Source organism: Pinus tabuliformis, chromosome 6, assembly GCF_031772625.1.
Source record: "Pinus tabuliformis cultivar Carrire ecotype Pingquan chromosome 6, CPIR1, whole genome shotgun sequence".
Classification (NCBI taxonomy): domain Eukaryota; kingdom Viridiplantae; phylum Streptophyta; class Pinopsida; order Pinales; family Pinaceae; genus Pinus; species Pinus tabuliformis.
The window spans coordinates 1683725032-1683750403 of NC_142292.1; the positions used below are offsets into that span (position 1 = coordinate 1683725032).

Sequence of the window (25372 nt, forward strand, 5' to 3'; positions counted from 1 at the left end):
CATGTCAAGACTAACATTAATACCACATCTTGGGCTCTTGTTGCTCTCGCCATAGAGGCATGTGAGTGGAACATCATATGGAAACATATATCGGGATTGTGGAGAGGAACTAAAAAAAAAAGGAAGTATGGAGCACAATCGCGCTGAGTTCCTTCTCTCGACGCCCAGTGGTGGTAGCAGGCGAGGGTCATATGCATGGATTATTACATCCCTTGCTTCACTGTAGTACTCTATGATCGAGTGCAGTTATGGTTGTTTGTTGATAAAAGGGCCAATATCCTATACGATGAAATTTTGAGCAGGAAGTGTTAGCATGCTATTATTTAAAGAATGCGCCAACTAACAGAGCGATGAAGTTGAGTAGTTAAACTCTACGATGGTGATATGAATTTCCTACAATAGTGATTTGAATTTTTTTTAATTGGTGGTAATGTTGTGGTTAACTGCATTCTGTTGGTCAATGTTGTTATTACGAATTATGCGCCTTATGATCAGTCTTTTACCCAGAATCTATAGTTGGAGTAGAATTATAAAATGGACAACAAAAATTAGAGCTAAACATGTCTTATTTCAGATGTTTGAGTCTAACTTATAGATACCCTCTTTGGTTTAATTTTTTTGTAGAATCTTACAACCAAAAGATTGCAAATATTACTTGTTGATTTTAGGAACATCTTGATTTTGCTCAAAGGTGCGGAGTATGCTCGCGTGGTGTTGACATTTTTTTAGTTGTTCAAAGATGTGTTCTTTGTCTTGCGGTGGGAAATTTGATGGCAGTTAGGATTGCAGGCTGGCTTCATGATGAAGCACCTCCATGCAAGCCTTCACTTAATAATTGAAGGGAAATATTGTTAATGGCATCACTACCAAACAACTGAATTAGTGCTTTTAGCATCACAGTATTAATTTCCTTTCTTATTGCTGCAAGCAAAATTTTGAGAGATACGACTGTGCATTGCTTTTTTTTGTATAAGCCACCTTTGCTCACAATTTAAGAAGTTTATTATTTATACGCACTTCATAGTAATCTTTTTACTTTATCTTGAATTTCTCAAGTCTATGTATTGTATTGACGCACCATTATGGATAGCTATAATAGCACTATGTGAGAAGAAACCCTATAAGGTTAGATTTGAACAAATAATTTTGCAATGTTGTTATATAACATAGATTTGTGGAGTATTGTGATGGAGTAAAGAGTAATGCAAAGAAGTGAAAATAATTACCATGTTGATTATGTTCAATAGGTAGAAGTGGTAAACCATAAAGTGGTTAAAGTTTTGTTGTGCCTACTTATTAAGTGTTTGGAATTATGTGCAGATTAATTTTTTATTTCATTTCTTGTTATGGAAATTTTTTCCAAAATTAGGTTCTTGTCAAATGCTCTTGTGATTTCACAAAGTCTCTATACCATGATTTAAAATTGGTTTAAGGTAGATACACATGATATACCTAGCTTTAGATGCTCATATTCGATCTTGATGGATGAACACATTTGAAATAATTAAGTTATGATTATGGAAAGTCTCGATGATGAAATTTAGTGGTGTCATCATCATGGGTTATGAATTTGAAAGCAAGTGTTGAAAGAAGTAATGGTGGATAAGGAAAGTTTGACTCCTATGGGTAAATGAATGCGGATAGGTCTCCTATTACATACTCTTGTCATATTAATTTTCTCATATTAAAATTAAATTATGGGTTGCAATATTTCTATGCGTAGTATAATCAAAGACGTAGCTTAGTAGAATGAAGTTATACTTATAAGAGATCTTAAAGGAAAAAGCATTGAACTCTTATGACGTAATGGGAAAACAAAAATAGATGAATAATAAGTTATCTTTCCATAGATCATGGTGAACACAAAAAAATATAGATGGAATCTATATACATGTCAAGAAATAAGTTCATGACATTCTATCAACATATCCAAATTGATGGGTAATTAATTTATTTCCATCCCAGAACAAATCCAGAAGGTTTTCTTTAATTGTATCTATTCATGAAGTTCCCATGAAATATCATCAAGTTCATGAGATACAAGTCCCTGTGTGTCGTATGAGACTATGGATTCTATTTTAAATTTTCTTTCAATTTAATATTTTATTTTAGTTGGTGCATCAACATGTAATGTTGCAGTTCATTTTTTGATGTGGTTTTGGCCACTGGTTGAACCATTAACTCACCCTTATGGGGAAAACGCTTCAAATATATGTTACTGAAAGGAACTAAACCTTACTAGATCATTACTCAGATATTCAATAGCAATATGCATATTTAATTGTACATGCATAGTTTGTAACCTACATGTTTCTTTGAGTAAAAAATATCTCAATAATTATAACTAAGAGATATAAGAGGCATCTAAACTGAATTAACATCATAGTTGTGAAGTGTATGCACACATGTAATACAACTCACTGTATACATGTTGAAGAAGAAATTACACATTAATAGTTTTATGACCTTTATAACTAGGTCAATTCGAGTGGCACACAAAAGTTCATACGGTGTAAATACATAATAGGAAAGTAAAAGAATATCGTAGTGCTTCTTGATTAATAGCAGTAACACAATATTAAATACAATTTCAAGAGAAGACTCCCAAGTTCACTAAAATTTCAATGTGTAAATTTTTGCAACTCAATTATAAAACCTCAAACTTCAAAACCTTTGATGTGCATATCCATCCAAATAAAGATGGGGTTTTGTCAATATCTAAAAAATAGGAACCTTTTAAATCTACAGCAAACATAAGATGCTTTCAGTTGAATGACTATAGATATTACAAATGTACTTCTTGTGCGAAGTGATAAGATAAAAATGAACTATGTGTTTCTACTATGTATAAACAAAGTATACATGCTTTATGAAATGAAAAACAAATCAGATATGGTTGTGATGGATGCACTTGAATTAGAAATAGAGAAATTAAAAGTAGCATAATGACTAACAAGAAGTATATACTAGATTCAGAGCATTATTGGTCTGAATTAATTGTCAAAATTTTGGTAAACCTAAAGGTTTTGCATTAATACAGTTTATGGTGACCTAATAATCTTATGCCTGTAGTAAATAATACATGCACCAAGTAAGGTGTTGCATATAAAAGGTTCTAGGTGATGAAGAGACAAGATAACAAAAACCACGCATCAAGTCGTTGTTAAATTAATAAGATGCTTCAACCATATTAATGGAAAAGTGGTACTCGTAATCGAGATTGTTGTGTACAAAGATAATTGGTTTCGATAAAATGATATGTTGCAAACTACTCGAATAAATTAATAATCATACAATCTGAAATGGATATTTTGTACCACTATTTCCTCTTAAGCAATATGGGAGAAGTCTACCTACTAGATTGCGTTGATAATGTTTTCTTGTTTTGAATATGAAAACATAACAATTATTGCATAAACACTTTATTTTAAGGAATTTAACAATTGATGAATTATATTATACCAGGGGATCATCTAGTGTTAAAGTGGGGTATCAACATGTTATTGACCTATGTTCACACTCTGGTACACATAGTGCCTAAAACATTAGTGGGAGTCGAGTTGAGAACCTTGTAACCTTAATTTATAATCATATATGGGAGGTGTATGTACTTGCATACTCATTGCTCAATTGGTTTTGGGCATACACTCAATTTATTCATTCCCAACAAGGTGTTGGAGGAAGTGTAAAAAGAGCAACACAAAATGATATGACATGACTAGTCTATGTGTGGAGTAGTTTTGAGTACCAAACAATGATTAATTCAAATAAATTTCCATTCATGAATGTTGATTAATTATCACTGTAACATCTTCAATGTCATAAATTTAAGTATTATTACGCAGTAAAAATGCTTTCCTAGACAAAAGATATATGAATTTCAAGAAATTAATAGAGAATAAAACCTTTGTTCTTTATTCCATCCAACACATTCTTCGAATATAATTCGACACACTTTTACCTAGGTCTCTTTGAGTAAGTGTCTTTTTTTTAATATGTGGCCAAAAAATGGTTACAACGATATTTTGTTTAGATCCACAATAGTAGGATATAGTTAACATAATAGGGAGAAAAATCGTAATGAAATAATACAATTCCAACACACATCAGGTAGTTCTGAAATTTCGGATAGTTGGAAGCTACATTTTTCCAATAGGATATTTATTAAAACATACCTCACCATCTATTCAACAAAAATATATTTTATATCAATTAAATGGAAAATAATTAAAAAATCATGATGCTTAGAATCAATTTTATTTCTAAAAGTAAAACACTACTACAAAAATCAACTTGTGTAGGCATGGTTAATAATAACTACGTAGAGTTACTTAGCCTAAAGCTTTCGGTCTTGTTTTCTAATGAAGATGGATGAAGGTAGTTATAAATTTTTGAGGACTATTTGACTACTATAAATTAGTTCAATAAGATCATCAAATGTCATAATGTAACACCCATTTAATGTATGTAACACTTTGCTGACCAAAGCCTCGAAATGATAAGCCTAAGGTATAACAATGAAAGTAAATACTTTATTATTAAATATATAATAAAGATAATTTAATCACTTGGAAAATGAGACAACAAGATATGAGATTCTTGCCAAATGATATCCCATTGGTGAATGCGAATTTATAACTCTTTCATTATAAGACTTCTAGATCCAATTCTAGATAAGCTTAATGGATTGGGAGATAAACATACATTAGGTTACTTAGCTGGAAAAGGATTATAAGTTTAAAAAAAACATAAAAGACCTGTGGGTGAGAAATACAAATTTTTTTTGAGGAAAATCCTCGCTAGAGAGAAAGGCGAGCTTTTTTGGGGAAATCCTATGAAAATGGATAAAAATATCCATAATAGAAGGACACTACTAAAGGAAACCATATCATGAAAGAGGTCATTAAATATCCATTGATGAGATCAATAAGAGGCAGTTGATTCATGGAAAGAACTCTTGGCTCGGGGGTGAACTGGAGGAAGTCAGTTCTAGGTTGGGTGGCAGTGCTTGATTTTCCAAGTGACGTTCTTTTTGCTACTCTGGTGTGATTCAATTTCTTGAGATGTTGTGTATGTTGGCTCTTTACTCTTTATGTTGTCGAATCTTTAATATTATGAGATATAATTGAATAATTATTCATGTGACAACTACTGAAAGTAAATTTAATCGAAGTTAAATTTAGAAATGGGATCATAGTAGGTGATTGTTAGGTTGGGTCAACAAGTATGTGACAAATGGTATTAGAGTTCTATGTTCAAACATTGCAGCCCTATGGACCAATCCATCTCTATAAGATATGACTGAGTTGTAGGTCCTAAAGTAGGTCCTAAACAAATAAGAGGTTACTAAAGCGGCTAATTATAAAATTGCTATAAGAAAGATGTTCCAATGAATTCTAAAGTACTTCCTAAGGCCTTAGAAGCCATAAAGGTTGAAGCAAAATCTTAAAATGATTTATTTTGGAAGGACATTGAAACCGAAGGTAATTTTGAACTGAAGTTGCTTTAAAATGTGTGACTTGCGTTATATATTTAAGGTTTGCATTGGTATGGCCTATGTGCTCAGGTTATATAAGCCCCAAGTTATCTTTGCTATGCATTATTCATTGTGATTTGAATTTCATCCACTGAGGGTCATTTTTGTTATGATACATATTATGCACTATGTTTTGTATTGCATAAAACATATGTCATTAATGCCTTTGAATATGATAGTAGGACTATGATCATGATGTATAGCAATACTGGCTATTTTTGACAACGTAATATGGGAGTAACAACTTACCCATAGAATATGAAGTTGTGATTTGTATGGAATGCATTAATGCTTGCTTTTGGCATCAAAGGAATGAAATCAAAATGCCTAATTTTATCATGTTGAATGCCCATGTTGATTATTTCCTATGGGATATAATGTATGCATAGTAAATGTGAAGTGTTGATTTGGAATGTAGTAAATGAATCTATTTATTTTGACCTAAAAGTCCACATTGGTTCATGTAGTGTAGCCACTATATATGGAGTTAAAATACATATCTTAGTAACCATTGTAGCATTTGATGGAGTGAGTTTTATAAAAAGTAAATGATTATTGTGTGCATGGTTCAGTAAAGAATAGTGAGGGTCGAAGTGTTATGAGAATTATATGTTGGGTTAAGACTGAAGGTTAATTGATATATTGTTTTTAAAAGATCAACATAAATGATATATGTAATGGTAAGGGATGATACTCGAATGAGGAAGCATAGAATAAAATATGAGGACAAATTTAACGACTCCTTTTAGTCAGTGAAAGTTAATTTGAATCTTATATTTATTGGCTCATATCAATAAATGTAATGAACATTCAACTTTCGCCTGGTAGGTACCTTACTGAGCAAGATTCAACTTATTTTCCATGACTGGTTGACGTTCTCTGTGACTTGAATATTATATTATGTTTTGAGTCGTTGACTATTTTCGTATATACGGATGAGGGCTTGAAACATATCTCCATGTTTCACATTTTTTATGTTATAGTGGCATGTTTTCCACTCATTGTAGCTTGCACTCTCCATGAAAAGTATTTTTTTCTATTCATTCTCATGGCTCGTAATACAATCTGTTGTTTTCATTCTCCATGTGGCAACATTGTGCTCAAAGAAATTTCAATGTGGCTTGTCACACACACAACCACACTCAAACAAGAAAATTTTATAATAACTCATGCATGATGTATAAGTTGAAACCGATGCATTCACAGTGTTCATTGACCATATACACAACGTACATTAAAAATGTGTATGTGTCAAGAATAAAAGTAAATATGGCTAAACAACTGCTTTACAATAACAATGTTATCTAAATTACGTAGACCGAAAATTTAAGGAATATATTATATATAGATCTATATAAAATGTTAAGAGAGGAATCACTAAAGTATTAAGTTGGTTGAAAATTATGTCTCTTGAATACAGGCACTGTCTTCTCTAATACCCAAGCTTATATGGGTTGTTTCTGAAAATAAAGAAGTAATCCTAATTTCTCTGTTTTATCAAGACCTTACTATTCAAGTGACTGATCCCCGCCCTTTTGTGGGGATTATATCTAAGAACAGCCTCATTGATACCGCAAGAGAATGGATTCATTATAGTACTGTATTACACCCTCATTTTTTCTAATGAAAACTTTGAGTACTAATATTTCAACTTGCCACAAGAGTGTGTAGAAATTGACCTGTTCCTCTACAACGCTTGAAATGGGGACGACGTCAATCAACCCCGACCCGAATCATGGAGGTCACGACAAGCTAAAGAGAGAGGCGTCCACGACACTAATTATTAATAGATACTTATGCCTTTTGCAGTTACTACTTCTATATTTATTTTTCCAAAACCCCGCGCCATGAAGCTTGGTGGAAACGTGTGATTTAAAGCAAACAACACCTTTTCAATTTGATGGTCAGAAAAAAGCTCCTTGTCAATTGTTTTTTCCCTTTCAATACCGATTTTCCACTTGCTTTATAAACGAGTTTGGAGATGTACGAATTGTGCAATTGTACAAGATATGAGCTTATCCTTTGCTATGCAATATTCTACTCTGAAAAAGAATTCAGTGGATAATGGCTATCCTCATGGTCATGGCTATCCTGATTTTAGATAGTGTTTGTCCTTCATCACCCATAGACAAATCACACTAAATTTATCTTCTCCTTGTGATCGACACATACATGTAAGGTTAAGAGTAGATCAAGACTAAAATTAACGCCACATCTTGGCCTCGTGTAGTTATCACCATAGAGGCATGTGGGTGGAACATCATATGGAAACAGCTACCAGGATTGCAGAGAGGAGCATAAAAAAAGATGGAATTATGGAGGACAACCTTGATGACTTCCTTATCCTAATGCCCAGTGGTGGTAGCAAGCAACAATCATATACATGGATTACAACATCCCTCGCTTCATTGTAGTAATTTGGGATCGAGCGCGATTACAGTTTTGTGTTGACAGAAGGGCCAATATCTTCTACAATGAAATTATGGGCTTCATGCCCAAGGAATATTTTATCGCTTTTCATCAAAGGATTAAGGGAATTCATGGTAAATTATTTTCTAACAGATAGTAGCTAGCAGGAAGCGCTAGCGTGGCATTATTTAAAGAATGAGATGCCTAAAAGAGTGACAAATTTGAGTGGTTAAATGGTGTGATGGTGGTTTGAATTTACGACAATAGTTGTTTGACCGTCATGTAATTGGTGGCAATGTTGTGGTTAACTATGTTCTATTTGTCAATGTTTTTATTAGTAATTGTGTACCTTATGATGGGTCTTTTAGCTTGAATCTATAGTTGGTGTAGCCTTAGAAAATGGAGGACAAAAATTTGAATCTAAACATGACTTATTTGAGATATTTTAGCGTGACTTATATATACCCTCTCTGGTTTAAAATTTTTGTATAATTTTACCACCAGAAGATTGGAAATGTTACCTGTTGATTGCAGGGACATGTTGATTTGGTTAAAATTTGTAGAGTATGCTTGCCAAGTGTTGACATTTTTCTAGTTGTTCAAAGATGTTTTCTTTGTCTCGCAATTAGAAATTTGATGGCAACTGGGATTACAGGTTGGATTTGTGGTGAAGCATGTCCATGAAAACCTTCACTTAATGAGTGGAGGGAAATATTTTGGATGGCATCACTACCAAACAACTGACTTAGTGCTTTTAGCATCAGGGTCATAATTTCCACTTATGCTCACAATTTAAGAAGTTTATTCTTTATACACACTTCATCGTAATATTTTTACTTTATCTTGAATTTCTCAAAGTCTATGTATTGTGTTCATACACCATGGTGGATAGCTATAATAGCACTATGGGAGAAGAAACCCTGTAAGGTTAGATTTGAACAAATAATTTTGCAATATTCTTATATAACATAGAACTACACAGTATTGTGATGGAGTAGAGAGTAATGCAAAGAAGTTAAAACAATTACCATGTTGATTATGTTCAATAGGTAGAAGTGGTCATCCATAAAGTGGTTACAGTTTTGTTGTGCCTACCTATTAAGTGTTGGGAATTATGTGCAAATTAATTTTTTATTTCATTTTGTTTTGTGGAATTTTTTTCCAAAACTAAGTTCTTGTCAAATGCTCTTGAGATGGCACAAAGTCGCTATACCATGATTTAAAATTGGTTTAAGAAACTTACACATGATATACCTAAATTTAGATGCTCATAGTCGAGCTTGATGAACGAACACATTTGAAATAATTGTAAGTTATGATTGTGGAGAATCTCGATGATGAAATTTAGTGGTGTTGTCATCATGGCTTATGAATATGAAAGAAAGTATTGAAAGAAGTACTGGTCAATAAGGAAATTTTGAATCTTATGGTAACTGCATGCCGATAGGTCTCCTATTACATACTATCGTCATAATACTTTTCTCATATTAAAATTAAATTATGGGTTGCAAGATTTCTATGCATAATATAATCAAATACATAGCTTAATAGATGAGGTTATACTTATAAGAGATCTTCAGGGAAGAGGTGTTGAACCCTTATGAGGTAACAAGCAAAAAAAATAGATAACATAATAAGGTATCTTTCCATAGATCATGGTGAACACGAAAGAGGAAATATGGAATCTATATACATCTCAGGGAAGAAATTCATGAGATTCTATCAACATAGCTGAAATTGATGGGTAATTGATTGATTTCCATCCTAGAACAAATTCTTAAGGTTTTCTTTAATAGTATATATTCATCAAGTTCCCATGAAATATCATTAAGTTCATGAAATACAAGTCCATGTGTGTGGTATGAGATTATGGCTTTTTTTTTGTTTAATTGTCTTACAATTTAATATTTTTTTAATTGGTGCATCTACTTGTAATGATGTAGTTCATTTTTGATGTTATTTTGGCCACTAGTTGAACCATTAACTCACCCTTATGGTGAGAACACTTCATATATACGCTATTGAAAGGAACTAAACCTTACCAAGTCATTACTCAGATATTCAGTAGCAACATGCATATTTAATTGGACATTCATATTTTGGAACCAACATGTTTCTTTGAGTAAATCAATATCTCAATAATTATAACTAATAAATGTAAGAGGCATCTAAACTGAACTAAGGTTAGAGTTGTGAAGTGTATGCACATATGTAATACAACTCATTGTATACATGTTGAAGAAGACATTGCACATTAATAATTTTATGACCTTGATAAGTAGTTCAATGGGAGTGGAACCCAAAACTACATCTACTATAAATACATAATAGGAATGTAAAATAAACTCCTAGAGTTTCTTGATTAATAGCAGTAAGACAATATTAAATACAAGCTCAAGAGCACATTCCCAAGTTCACTCAAATTTCAATGTGTAAATTTTTGTAACTCAAGTATGTAACCTCAAAATTCACAACCTTGATGTGCATATCCATCGAGATAAATATGGGCATTCATCAATATCTCACAAATAGGAACCTTTTAAATATGTAGCAAAAAGAAGATGCTTCAAATAGAATTATTGTAGATCTTAGAAATGTACTTATTCTGGGAAGTTGAACACTTGACATAACATTATTCAGCTAGGCTCTAGCTGAAAATGTTGAACAGTTCCTTGAATTCCCCATTCCCCAATTGACAAATGAAGGATGATGTGATTAGACTTGACTAAAGATAGTGTGAACAAACAAAGGAAATTTTTTCATTGAGTTGATGTTACGATAATAATACTAACATGGGCTAAAAACAAATGGAACATGTATAAGTCGTGCATAGGATGCTATGGACATTAAGTATCGTGTAGACATGTTACTGGTATTACTGTGTACATGTGGTACATATGGTACTAGTATGGATTCATGTATTGCATGACATGGATGATGTGTATAGTTGTATGTGTGTGTTGTATACATAATTGAGGAGAAGGAATTGGGTGATTTCCTAGTGTGGCAAGCATTCCTTAGTGTGTACAAAAGAAAGAGAAAGGTGGAAGCTAAGGATTGATTAATGGATAAGTACCTATATTCTGTTTCAATTTAGTATGCATGGTATTAATGATTTTGGCGTAGGATGATTACATGTGATCTATGACTGATTGCTACATATGATTTATGGTTTTCATGGTTATGTTTTCAGATATGATGATGTCATATTATTATATATGTTGATTGGTCAAATGTGCTAGTTTGACTTCTTGCGACTAATATAAGGAGACTGCAAGAAGAAAGTGCTTAGAAACAACACAAATGCATTGGAAGAACATGCATTTATTCCTATTAGAATACAATGAAAATTTGGAATCATACTTAAATTGTTGGCAACATTAACCCATATTAACTCAAATAGTAGTGTGGTTATATCAAGTTATGACATTAACTGTGGTAAACAAAATCGAGTTTTTTTTTTTATGGCATCTAAAGCCTCTCACATAATTGATTGAAAAAATGTTACAGGTAGCAATTGAAGCAGAATTGTGGTAGAGCTCCTTTGTAACCTATATATCAAAATATTTGCTTCAGATGGCAAGGCCACGGAAACCTGAAAATTTAGAAACAACTACCTATGAACAAGGAAATAAATTGTAAGATGCAATAATACACTGACGATGGTGTAAATTTAAGGGGGAGAGTATGTAGCACCCTTCATTGTATATAATAGTTTTTTGACCAGAGCTAAGAAAATTTAGGTCTCATGTATAACAATGAAAGTAAATACTTTATTATTAAATAAATAATAAAAATAATTTAATCACATTGAAAATGAGACACCAAGTGATGAGATTCTTGCCAAATGAAATCTCATTGTTGAATGGCAATGGATAACTCTTTCATGATAATGCTTCTAGATCCAATTCTATATAAGTTTAATGGATTGGGACATAAACACCCATTAAGTTACTTAGCTCGAGAAAGATGTTAAGCTTAAGAACAACATAAAACTATTGTGGGAAAGAAAGGCAATCTTTTATGAGGAAAATCCTCACGGGAGAGAAAGGCGAGCTTTTCTACGAAAAGCCTAGGAAAATAGATAAAAATATCCGTAAATTTGGGACGTTGCTAAAGGAAACCATATCATGAAAGAGGGAATTAAATATCCATTGATGAAATCAACAAGAGGTAGTTGATCCATGGCGAGAACTCTCAGCTCAGGGTTGAACTGGAGGAATTCAGTTCTAGGTTAGGTGGTGGAGCTCGATTTTCCCAATGAGATTCGTTGCGTTACTCTGATCTTATTCAATTTCATGATATGTTATGTATGTTGGCTCCTTACTCTTTATGTTGTAGAATCTTTAATATTATGGGTATAATTGCATGTGTTATCTTTGTTTATGAGATAATTGAATAATTATGCATATGACAACTACTAAAACTAAATTTAATGAAACTTAAATTTAGTAATGGGAGCATATTAGGTGATTATTAGGTTAAGGAGGTATGCCATAGAGACACGCACAATGATACCTATTGTTGAAGATATCTTACAACGGAAACATGGTTCTCCTCGTATTTCTTATTGTCACATCTACAACGAAAGGAACACTATTATAGATACTCTCTCTAAAGTGGTGCTCAGCAGAATCTAGGCCCTTAGAAGATCATGGAGCATTTATATGATACTTTATATGAGTGGTATCATAGGCCTTTCATATAAGTCATGGAACTAGAGATCAAACATGAATAAAGATAACATATTCAAATTTGTTTATGTTTTTTTCTCAGAGATATAATTGTTGGATGATTGGTAGCTTATGGTATTTTGTGCTATGTATTTAGGCTTAGGATATGTATTGATTGACTTGATATGCCCTCAAGCCTGACCAGCAGCGACGCAGAGCTAAAGGGCCCCTCTCCCTCATTGTTTCTGTTAAGCATAATCTCTCCCCGTGGTATTTCCTTCCCGACAAGGCACAATTCTCTTCCCCCACCCGACATGGTGGACTTTCCTTTACTAATTACAAAAAGAAAATAGTTAACGTACCTGTGGTTGCTATGCCTACTTTCTAAATGCGAGTATGGCTAGTCCTACGCTCTCGTTCTCGTGCTACCTTGCAATCTATCCATCCTCCCTTCTCTACACTCCCTCTCATACTTTGCCTTACCTACCTGTTGTCCCATGACCTTATGCAGCCGTCCTTACCATCTCTTCTTTTACCTGTGTACCAAATGCCACTTCTCCCTTCTTACGTCGTTGCAGACATGCGGGACGCCACCGCAATGGTAGGCGTTCCTCTCACCTCCTGGCCCCTGACATCCATTATTCCATTGATTACCCACTCCATCACCCTGATTGGGGGATATAGATTGAGATTATTAATATCAAAAATAATTTTAATATAATTGATAATTTAAATATTTAATATAAATTATTTTATTTTACTAAAAGAAAAATAATAAATCCACTTTAAACATTAAAAAAAAAATGTAGTTTAAGTTTACAATTCTCCAATAAAAATAGTATTTATATTTTGATAGATTCATAATTAAATAGTTTAGTTATTCTTGATCCGGATTTAAACAGGAACGCAATAGATTACAGAGATAACCATAAATACAGAGATGCAATAACCATAAACACATATATGCAGCGGAAATAATGATTCATTTCATTGATGGAAAATACTGAATACAACCAGAAATGGAAATAAACCAGCTAGGGCGATGGTAGCTATCTCTGAGAAGAGATGTGCGGCTACATGCCTCTGAACTGTTCCGAACTGTATTACAATGAGGCTCGAAGGCCTATTTATTGTTGAGAAACAATGGAAAACCCTTCACATCCCGAAACCTAACCCTAGAAGATGAAACGCCAAATTGTGGGCCCCGTTTGGGTAAATTGGTACATCAATTTCCCGGGGTCGTAACTTTGGCATACGATCTCCGTTTGACGCGTACAATAGCTCGTTAGAAAGATCTATCCGAGCACTACCACTTTGGGAAGGGCAACATCGGTCTATAGACCCATGTTGCCCCCAGATTCCCAAAAAAACGTCGTTTAGGGCCTCAAAACGGCTCCGGAAGTTCAGGACCCGAAAAACTGCTAAAAATAGTAAGTTGTGCTACAATTAAGGAAACTGAAAATGCTGAAAGAGACAGTTGTGGGGGTCCAAATGGGTTGGTGGGTGGCCACCAACATCCACCTGGATCATTCCTCCCCCCTTAGGAAGCAATGGTCCCCATTGCGTTGAGTTCCTCCATCTGCTGAACTTGTCCTGGAATCTCTGATGTGTCCAGTGATGGTGGGAAGCATGGTCGACGATGGTCCACATTGAACATTTGGTGCAGGCGAAGGAATGGAGGAATGATGTGCTCCAAAGCATTGTTCCCCATAGCCTTGGTACTGCTGTAAGGACCATGTCGGAGTGATCTGAGCTTCTGATGGGTTCTGGTAAGGCGTTCTTTCTGTCGATGCAACCAGACTCTGTTGCCCACCTGAAACTTATGTGGTACCCCTGTGGGTGAGGAGAAGTTGTTCCTGTGTTCTGTCATGACCGTATCCTTTTGCTGCTGCTGCTGCATGGAGGAACCCTTTGCAGGGGTCATGGGTGTAGCAACGATCTTCCCCTTATTTTGGGAGTGAACCAGACAAATGAATTTCCTGGTCTGTGATATGAGCTTGCTGCCTTTCTTGGTAGTGATCAAGGATGTGGCAGTAGGTGGGGCTACCTCTGGTATCCTGTATAATGAATTATTCAAAGAAATAATGACAGCACGAGGCCTTGACTCATACACAGCATGTCGCCTCCACAAGTATGGTTGGCCTAATAATACATCGCAAACATCCAGAGGTGTAACATCACACAATACCTCGTCTGTGAATGGTTTGATGCTGTAGGGAAGGCGGCACTGCTGGCGAACTTTCAGATCTCGCCCTTCATGAAGCCACCCGATACTGTACGGCTGCGGGTGCGGTGTAGTCGGTAGGCCCAACCGCTTCACGACCTCTGCTGAAATGAGGTTCTTTTGGCTGCCACTGTCGACAATGAATTGTAGCGGCGAACCCTTCACCCACATCTGTGAGTGGAAAAGACGCTCCCCCTCTTCTGGATCTGTGGGCTCATCTTTCTGGATCTTGGCAGTGGCAACAGTGGCGCTGGGATCCGCATCAATGATCTGCTTCCCTTTTCCATTACCCTTGTCGGGTTCTGGCTCAGGGTTAGAACATGCATCTGATTCGGAAGCCTTCAACTCAGCCACCAGCGACTGCTTGGTCCGACACTCACTTGTGTTATGAGTGGGACTCTTGTGGAACTCACACCACTTCCCTGTGTCTTTCTTCGGCTTCATGGTGTTGTTCTTTTCTTGCGGCTTCGACGGGTTGTCTTGGGTCACCCCGCCTTGGCTTTGTCCTTTGGGCTTCGGATTTGCAGATCCAAAGTCTCGCTTCTTCTGTTTGAACTTTTGCTCGATTTTGACAGCATATCGGTATGCCGTGCCGAGCGAGGAGATGTTCAAGAACACCATCTCTTCCTGGATGTATCTGTGCAGGCAGCCGCGGTATTTGAGTACCAGATGCAGCTCAGAATCTTTGATACCCAACTGTGTGCGAAGGGTATGAAAATTTTTTGTGAACTCCGGCACATCTTGGTCTCGTCCCTGCCGCAATGTGGTCCATTTGATGTATTTGTCCTCATAGCTTCCGACAGGGTAGTACTGCTCTTTGATGGCATCCCGGAAGTCATTCCAAGTGGGTGCGGCTGAAAATAGTGAGCCTGTACTTTCATCCTTCTGCTCGCAGTAGGTTTCCCACCAGTCCTTGACGTGGGGGGCTGCTTTAAGAAGAGCGAAAACAATCTTTTCCCGACTTGAAAATTTATGAACAGAAAAATACCCATCTAGCAGATTTAACCATTTATCTACGGCATCTGCGTCTATTTGACCCTCGAAGATGGGGATTTCAAAATTAACTTGTACCTTGAAGGGTGTGGCATTTCCAGAGTCGCTGTTGGAAGCCGATGCGTCGCCTCTGGGTAGCCGCTGAAGGATCTGCGCGAAGCTATCCATCATCGCGTTCCTTTGCCGCTCGAGTGCTTCTTCGAGCAAGATTTTGATAGGATCTCCTGCCCCCTCGTCTTTCTTCTCATCCGCCATGGGAGGCCGTCGGGATTTTCGAGGCTGGTCTTGCAAAGGTTCGACCAGTTCAAGCCCTAACTCCTTATATCCCGACCTCGTTGGGGACATGCAAAGAAAAACAGAGAAAAAGCAGACCGCTCTGATACCACTGATCCGGATTTAAACAGGAACGCAATAGATTACAGAGATAACCATAAATACAGAGATGCAATAACCATAAACACATATATGCAGCGGAAATAATGATTCATTTCATTGATGGAAAATACTGAATACAACCAGAAATGGAAATAAACCAGCTAGGGCGATGGTAGCTATCTCTGAGAAGAGATGTGCGGCTACATGCCTCTGAACTGTTCCGAACTGTATTACAATGAGGCTCGAAGGCCTATTTATTGTTGAGAAACAATGGAAAACCCTTCACATCCCGAAACCTAACCCTAGAAGATGAAACGCCAAATTGTGGGCCCCGTTTGGGTAAATTGGTACATCAATTTCCCGGGGTCGTAACTTTGGCATACGATCTCCGTTTGACGCGTACAATAGCTCGTTAGAAAGATCTATCCGAGCACTACCACTTTGGGAAGGGCAACATGGGTCTATAGACCCCCCCAGATTCCCAAAAAAACGTCGTTTAGGGCCTCAAAACGGCTCCGGAAGTTCAGGACCCGAAAAACTGCTAAAAATAGTAAGTTGTGCTACAATTAAGGAAACTGAAAATGCTGAAAGAGACAGTTGTGGGGGTCCAAATGGGTTGGTGGGTGGCCACCAACATCCACCTGGATCAATTCTAGACATATTTGATAAATTTAATGTATGTAATTATTTTTAAGCTAGATGATTTCTAATAATTAAATTATAAAAATCAGAGTTTTAAAAAATAATAATTAGGAATTATATTTGGAAAATTAATATTGTGATGTAATTATTTAAAAAAAATTGTATATACTTAGCTCATGTTTTTTCAATATTAAAGTGTAGAAAAAATAATATTTTTACTTTTACAATATTAATAAAATATTAGTATTTTAGTGACATTAATAGTAGTTATATTTTTGCTTTTCATGCTTATTATGGATTGATGATTATTGATAGTTATATCATTCCACCAATTTGTTTATTTATTTTCAATCATAAATTAAGAAATAATGAATTAAAATATGAATCACTGCTAAATTGTGAAGTGTGAGAAACACATAGTCTTTTGAATTATAAAATGGTTATATATGGGAAACACAATTTTTTTCAATATTTTGAAATGGGTGTGAGAAAGGCATAGTTTTTTGAATTATAAAATGGTTATGAGAATATATATATATATATATATATATATATATATATATATATGTATATATATGTTTCTCACACCTATATATATATATATAGGTGTGAGAAACATATAGTTTTTTGAATTATAAAATGGTCCAGCATGAAAAATACATAAATATTTTAAATATTTTAAAATAAATATGAGAAACTTATAGTGTTTTGAAATGGGTATGAATAGAGTTAATCATTCATCATCTTTGACATTACAGATGTTATCTTACCAACACAACACAACACAACTTTAACGTCATAAAAGGGGAGGTCCTCCGGGGATTGATAAGTATCGCATCGCAATAATAACATTTGGCATCTGAAATTATTGTTATTATTTCATTTGAGGTGAGGTAGCCATGAGGATCAGCTCATTTAGCTTTGGTTTACCTCTCATATTACTACTCGCAGTGGTGGGCGCGCAAATCACGGGTCAGGAAGACTGCATTCATGTCACATATGCGTGTAACGCCGCATCATACCCAGACAACAGTCCTCTACAGGCTTCTCTGACATCCATAATCACGGGTCTGGAAGAAGACACGCATTCGCATGGTCGTTTTGACTTATGGAAGGATATTCTAACCTACAACAACTACATTACAAATACCGACGAATTTCCCGCTGCCTTCGGGCAAGGAGTCTGCGATATTGGTCTCACTTCGTCTCAGTGCACGGCCTGCCTTACGAGCCTCGCCAATTGCATCTCGAGCGGTTGCGGCCCTACCGTCGGTGCCTGGGCTTGGGCCCATGACAGCAACTATTTCATGCGCTACGAACGTACCTATTTTACTAGTACTGATTATATGTCTCATAGCGTATCTATCGCAGTTGTCTATAACGCGATTTTTTGAAAGCTTTTCCGGCAGGTTTTTCCAGTCGAAATCCGGCAGGAATTTATTGGAATCGCAAGTTTGATAGCTAGTTTCTGCACAATGAAAGCGTCCTATGGGTTTTCGAGGGTGCTGAATCCAAATATGCAGTTAAAAAACCATTTTAACTGCAACAAATCAAGATTTAACCTCAATTTCTTCCGCCGGATTCCGTCACCGGAATCTCCAAAAAGTCGCATTATAGACAACTCCGTATCTATCTATTTCTCTAGGTCCAGCGTATCTATCTATCTATCTATCTATTTCTCTAGGTCCAGGGTATCTATCTATTTAGGTACGGTGTAGGTCCACCTTATCTATCTATTTCTTCAAAGTTGTAGGTATTTCTTCAATGTTCTAGATTGGGATGGTTTCTAAATTATGTTGCAGAATGTGTGGTGTTTCACCATAAATGTTGTAGAATGTTTAATGTTTACTGTCAATGTCAATTAATTAATTAATGTGTTTTTCGTTCTTGATGTCCTGTTTTTACAATGTAATACAGTGAATGTTTTTCGTTCCTGATGTCTTGTTCTTGATGATGATGATGATGATGGTTAACGTCCGCTGAGACCAAATAATGATCTATCGGACCTAAAAAGACAAATTATTTATTTTGATTTAAGATTTTATTCCTATGCTCAAAAAGCTTGGAGAGAAGCCTCCCGAGTTCACTATAATTTTGGCATTGTAAAAGGCTAGGAAGGTCAGTATTATAACAAACGTTGTGAAATTGAGATCTAATGTGGTTGTATGCAGGGCACTCTAAGAGGAAGTGGTTTTCATCCTCGATGCTCCTATTCTCACAAATATGGTAGATCTTACAATGTAATACATTAATACTATAGTTAACAAAGCTTATATTTATTGTAATTTTTTTTTAATTTTATTCATTTAAATTATTCATTTATTATTTATTCATTTATTATTTGCAAAGCCTTGATGATTTCTAATAAAATGTCCTTTTATTTAAATGGGTTTGGGTTAAATAGTTTGCCATTGTTACTGTCTTTTTATCAAAGTTTAATGATGCTCAAGGTTTGATTTTTCACTCGCCAATAAGGCTACATGTAGGCTCATAAATATTCATAAGTCAACTTTATCAGTAGTGGGATTGTCTAGGGAAAAGCTCACAAAGTCTCATAATCCATTTCCTTTTCACACAAATATTTTTTATGATGAGATTAAATATACAGGATTTCATCCATGTTAGTTTTTGTAATAACTCATGCATGATGTATGAGTTGAAACCGATGCCTTCACAGTGTTCATTGACCATATACACAAGGTACATTAAAAATGTGTATATGTCAAGAATCAAAATAAATATGGCTAAACAACTGCTTTACAATAACAATGTTATCTAAATTACATAGGCTGAAAATTTAAGGAATATATTTTATATAGATCTATATAAAATGTTAAGGGAGGAATCCCTAAAGTATTAAGATGGTTGAAAATTATGTCTCTTGACTACAGGCACTGTCTTCTGTAATACCCAAGCATATGTGGGTTGTGTCTGAAAACAAAGAAGTAATCCTAATTTCTCTAGTTTATCAAGACCTTACTATTCAAGTGACTGATCACCGTCCTTTTGTGGGGATGACATCCAAGAACAGCCTCATTGATACCACAAGATAATGGATGCATTATAGTCCTATATTACACCATGCTTTTTTCTAATGAAATCATTGAGTACTAATATTTCAACTTTATGGAGAGGCTATACCAATCAGCAGCCCCCACCTACTACATCACAATCGCAATCGCAATCGGCATCGTTCAGGCCTACTAAACTGTCAGAACCGTTATTATAAGTTTTTGGCCTGAAAAACCCAAGCAATAAAAATATTGGAATACATAGGAATATATGAAAAAAACCAACCGAAACGCTAAAGGGCGGACTTCAAAATCATTACACCCACATCTACAACTGCATCAGGTCCGCTCTTCCATAACGTTATCGCAATTGGTAGTCGCAGCTTTTGGAGGTCCTTTATAAGTCGAGCCCATGACATCGCCGATCAGGCCGAAGGCCAATTCTCCTATGGATGCAATATGATATTAAGTCAAACTGTAATGTTGTGTTGGGTCCGCAACATATATCGCAATCGGCGCATTCAGTGTTGATAACCCTTTGTCTATTGCGATATGCGAGTTCCGATGGGTGGATGTGATATAACAATAGATCCTTTCAAAATGTTGCAGTGGGTCCGCAACATATCGCAGTTATATAATATATAGCCAGAATATATTAAATACATTGAAAAACATGCATCGAAGTACTTAGCGGACTTCACCTGATTATACACCCGGACAGATATAGCGTCGGGTCCGCACATGTATATCGCTGTCGGGGGTTTCGGGTAGTGGCTCATAGTAGAACCACCGATTACAATATCACCGATATATATATATATATATATATATATATATATATATATATATATATATATATATATATATATATATATATATATATATATATATATATATATATATACTTGCCGCCTCCGATAGTGTATTCCGATATATACACTATTTTCCACCTCCGATAGTGTATTCCAATATATACATGTTTTCTGCCTCCGATAGTGTATATTGCACATATATATGTTTTTCTACCTCTTTTAACTCTTCCGCCTCCTTTAACTCTTCTGCATATATATATATATATTCCGCTCTGCTTTGGCTCTTTGGCATATCTTTCTTGATAGTCCTTCTTTCCCATACATTGCTCTCGATATGCCTCTGATAGCTCTGTTTTGCTCCTCCGATAGCTTTGTTTGCTCCTCTCTATTTTTCTCGTCCAATAGCTTTGTTTGCTCCTTCGATATGCTCTGTTTTGCCTCCTCTAGCTCCTCGAATATTGCCATATTGACATCAATGAAAATATGTGTCAACAATATCCCCCTTTGTTATTGATGGCGATATTCTTCCTCTCTCCCCCTTTGACATCAATGGCAAAGGAAGGCATACAAACTCCCCATGTCAAACTGCTCCCCCTGTAGAACTGCTCCCCCTATCCTGCAACATCTTTATGAATGAACTTAAGTGATGCTAAAGAGATAACCACCATCTTTTGACGAAGATGTTCAAATGCTTCTCGAAGAAGAGCTTTTGTGAAAATATCAGCTATCTGCTCCTTAATATTGATATATTCCAAGATGATGTTTTCTTTAGCTACTTGTTCACGAAGGAAATGATACTTGATTGGTATATGTTTGGTCTTTGAGTGCATCACTGGATTTTTGCTGAGACTGATAGCACTTGTGTTATCACAATAGATGGTAATTGGTTAATCTGTACCTATGTTGACATCTTTTAGAGCTTCCTTCATCCATAGTGGTCGAGTACAATAGTCTGTTGCAACTATCTACTCGGCTTTGGCTGTGGATAATGATATGGATGTTTGTTTTTTACTGAGCTAAGATACTAAACAGACTCCTAGGAAGAATGCATTTCCACTAGTAGTTTTTTGATCATCTACACTTCCGGCCCAATCAGCATCGGTGTATGCAGTTATAGTCAGAGTTGAGCTCATAGGGCACCAAAGACCGAAATCAGGAGTTCCTTTCAGGTATCTGAGAATTCTTTTCACAACTAACAAATGGGATTGTTTAGGAGCTGATTAAAATCTTCCCACCATTCCTACTACCTGCATTATATCGGGTCTCGTAGCAGTTAAGTACGGAAGGGCTCCAATTATTGACCTGTAATGAGTTGCATCTACTGGAGGGGAGTCATCATTTTTGCTCAATTTGCAATTTGTGGTCATAGGTTTGCTCATGGGTGCACAGTCTTCCATTCCATATCTTTCAAGCATGTATTTAAGATATTTGGCTTGAGATATAAACAATCCTGCTTTGGTTTGAGATACTTGTAGTCCAAGGAAGTGAGATAACTCTCCTATTATTGACATCTTGAACTCTTTTGACATGTTTTGAGAAAATTCATGGCTCATCTCATCATTATTACTAGCAAAAATCAGATCATCAACATAAACAAGTGTGACTAGTAACTTACCTTCATTCGTCTTTATGTAGAGATTACTTCCTGCCACTCCCTTCTTGAAGCCTTGTTGTTTTAGATAGCGATCCAATCTTGTATACCAAGCTCTAGGAGCTTGTTTCAACACATATAATGCCTTTTTCAACTTACAGACTAAGTCTTTTCCTTCTGTTAGATCAAACCCTTTTGGTTGCTCCATGTAGACTTCTTCCTTGAGTTCCCCATTCATAAATGCTATTTTTACGTCCATTTGATAGATTTTGAATCCTTTTGAGTAAGCAAATGCCAAGAACCTCATGATAGCTTCCACACGAGCTACTGTTGCAAATGTTTCTTCAAAGTCAATTCCTTCAATTTGTGAATAGCCTTTCCTTGTTTCTCATGACTTCTCCATCTTCATTCATTTTGTTTTTGAATACCGACTTGGTTCCTATAATGATTTTGTCCTTTGGATGAGGTACCAACTCCCATGTCTCATTCTTCTCAATTTGGGACATTTCTTCTTCCATGGCTTTTACCCAATGAGGATCCTTACTTGCTTGAGAATATGTTTCTGGTTCTATCATGGATAGAAGAGCAATATCATTTTTCTTTGGTGTAATTATAATCCTTCTTTGGGTTTGCATCCCTTCATCTCTATTGCCATTAATCTGCTCTTCTGGATTATATTTCTGGAGAAACTTCATCTTTGAAGGGGTATGAGGTGGTTCTTTTCCCTTGGCTTCTTCTTGATCTATTTCTTCTTTTTCAGGTTCTTCTTCTTCAATGAGAGGATCAACTTCATGTTCTTCAATTTCTTTTTTTGGAAGGTCTTCATCAATCTTTACATTAATGCTTTCCACTATTTTCCTTAGTCGATTATTGTAACACTTGTAGGCTTTTCTCTGTGTAAAGTATCCAAGGAATATCCGTTCATCAACATGAGAATCAAACTTTCCTGGTGAGCCATCATTGATTTTTATGAAGTAATTGCTTCCAAAGATCTTGAAGTACTTTACTGAAGTAGGTCTGCCTTTCCATAGTTCATAAGGAACTTTTTCATAATTTTGTCTTAATTGACTTCGATTCAAGGTATAGACAGCTATCCCGACTGCTTCACTCCAGAATTTTGGCAGACTACTTAGAATCGAGTGTTGACTACTTGAACCAGATTTTCAAATACCAACGAAGTTCCCACTACCTACGGGCAAGGAGTCTTCTCTACTTGTAGGGGTTCGAGATCGTGCAGGGCCTGCCTTACCTATCTCGTCAATTTCATCTCGAGCCTTTGCGGCCCTACCATCGGTGCTTGGGCTCAAGCCAATGACAACAACTGTTTCTTGTGCTACGAGGAGTACAAGTTTTATTGATTATATGTCTAGTACTAATTATATGTCCCATAGCGATATTGTTGCTATCTATTTCTTCAATGTTCTAGATTGGGATGGTTTCTAAATCATGTTGCAGAATGTGTGGTGCTTCAACATAAATGTTGTATAATGTTTAATGTTTACCGTCAATGTCAATTATGTTACGTTAATTAACGTGAATGTTTTTCGTTCCTGATGTCTTGTTCTTACAATGTAATACATTAATACTATGGTTAACAAAGCTTATATTTATTATACTTTTTAAATTTTATTATTTTAGAACAACATTTTTTTAGTTTTAGATTATTCATTTCTTATTTGCAAAGCCTTGATGATTTCCAATGAGAGATCATTTTATTTAAATGGGTTTGGGTTAAATAGTTTGCAATTCTTATTGTTTTTTTAATCAAAGTTTAATAGATATTTAGATTCTTTCCAAAATAGATTTCATGGACATAAATGTAGTTTTAATTTCATTATTTATCAGTGTTGGATTATTTATGAGTGTTGGATATTAAATTGTAATTTTGAGAAATTTATGTCAAAATTTCTTATAAAATTGACTAGGAAAAATTACACCTAAAAGAAATAAAAGAACATCAAAATTCAAGGTACATGAAAAACATACATAACTCAAGTATACATATGAGAAAATGTCAAAATTTATTATAAAAATGGCTATGAAAAATTACACCTAAAAGAAATAAAAGAATGCAAAAATTCAAGGTAAATGAAGTGTTTGCAATATTTTCAAGCCCCTCCCAAAGCAAGAAAGCATTACTAACGTATTCTTGTTGGCACTTTCTTTCCCTAGCTTCATGAATGATGAAAATAATCAATCTCTCATTGGTTCAATGTCCAAGGCATACTTACATAAAGTTCTTCAAAACTTTTAAAGGGATTAACTTGACTTTTGGTTGAAGCCAAAGGGAGGGGTGAATTAAAGAGTGGCACAATTTCCAGTAAATTAGCCATCACATGTATTTTCTTTGTGGATGACATTGTTTTATCCTAGTGATGCTCCAGGTTTGATTTTTCACTCGCCAATAAGGCTACATGTAGGCTCATAAATATTCATAAGTCAACTTTATCAGCAGTGGGATTGTCTAGGTGAAAGCTCATAAAGTCTCATAATCCATTTCCTTTTCACACAAATATTTTTTATGATGAGATAAAATATATAGGATTTCATCCGTGTTAGTTTTTGTAGCATCATTAGTGTTCTAGTCTCAAAAATTTGTGGAGAGGATAAAACACACGAGTTTTTCATATCTCATAAATTATTTATGGAAATTCCACCTAGAAATGTATCAAATATGTTATTAGCCTATTTTTAAACATTTCCAAAGTTTAATCTTAGGAAAATTTGTTAATTAATCAATTTTAATTGAGAAAGGTGTTAATCCTGTAGAAAGTCACACGGATCGATCCAGAAATAACCTCAACCATCAATTATGTTTTAATCTTTTCCATTAAGAGTCCCAAGAAGAAATTATAATAGGAGCCCGATGGGTAGATGGAGAATATACACTTGAGATTGATTTCCTTTGGCAATTTAATTTCGAGCCAGAAAAGGGAAGAAAATGTAGAGATGGGTATGGATAATGATTTGAAGGAAGGTTTTTATGGGGATTTTATTCCAAACATAACCATGTGAAATTTGTGTGTTTATGTACCATTATTTTCTCATTTTCTAGTTTATCTTCAACATAATAAAATTTTGTGAAACTTGTAGTTGTGAACTATTC

At 35.2% G+C, this 25372-nt stretch overlaps 1 protein-coding gene across 1 annotated transcript; it reads left to right on the forward strand.

Annotated features, from left to right (window-relative positions):
* The first annotated feature begins 17751 nt into the window (after positions 1-17751).
* On the forward strand, positions 17752-18246 carry LOC149265427 (antifungal protein ginkbilobin-like protein 1). Its single transcript, XM_089403789.1, has one exon. The coding sequence runs from the start codon at positions 17752-17754 to the stop codon at positions 18244-18246; it is 495 nt and encodes a 164-aa protein (XP_089259915.1).
* Positions 18247-25372: the final 7126 nt, after the last annotated feature.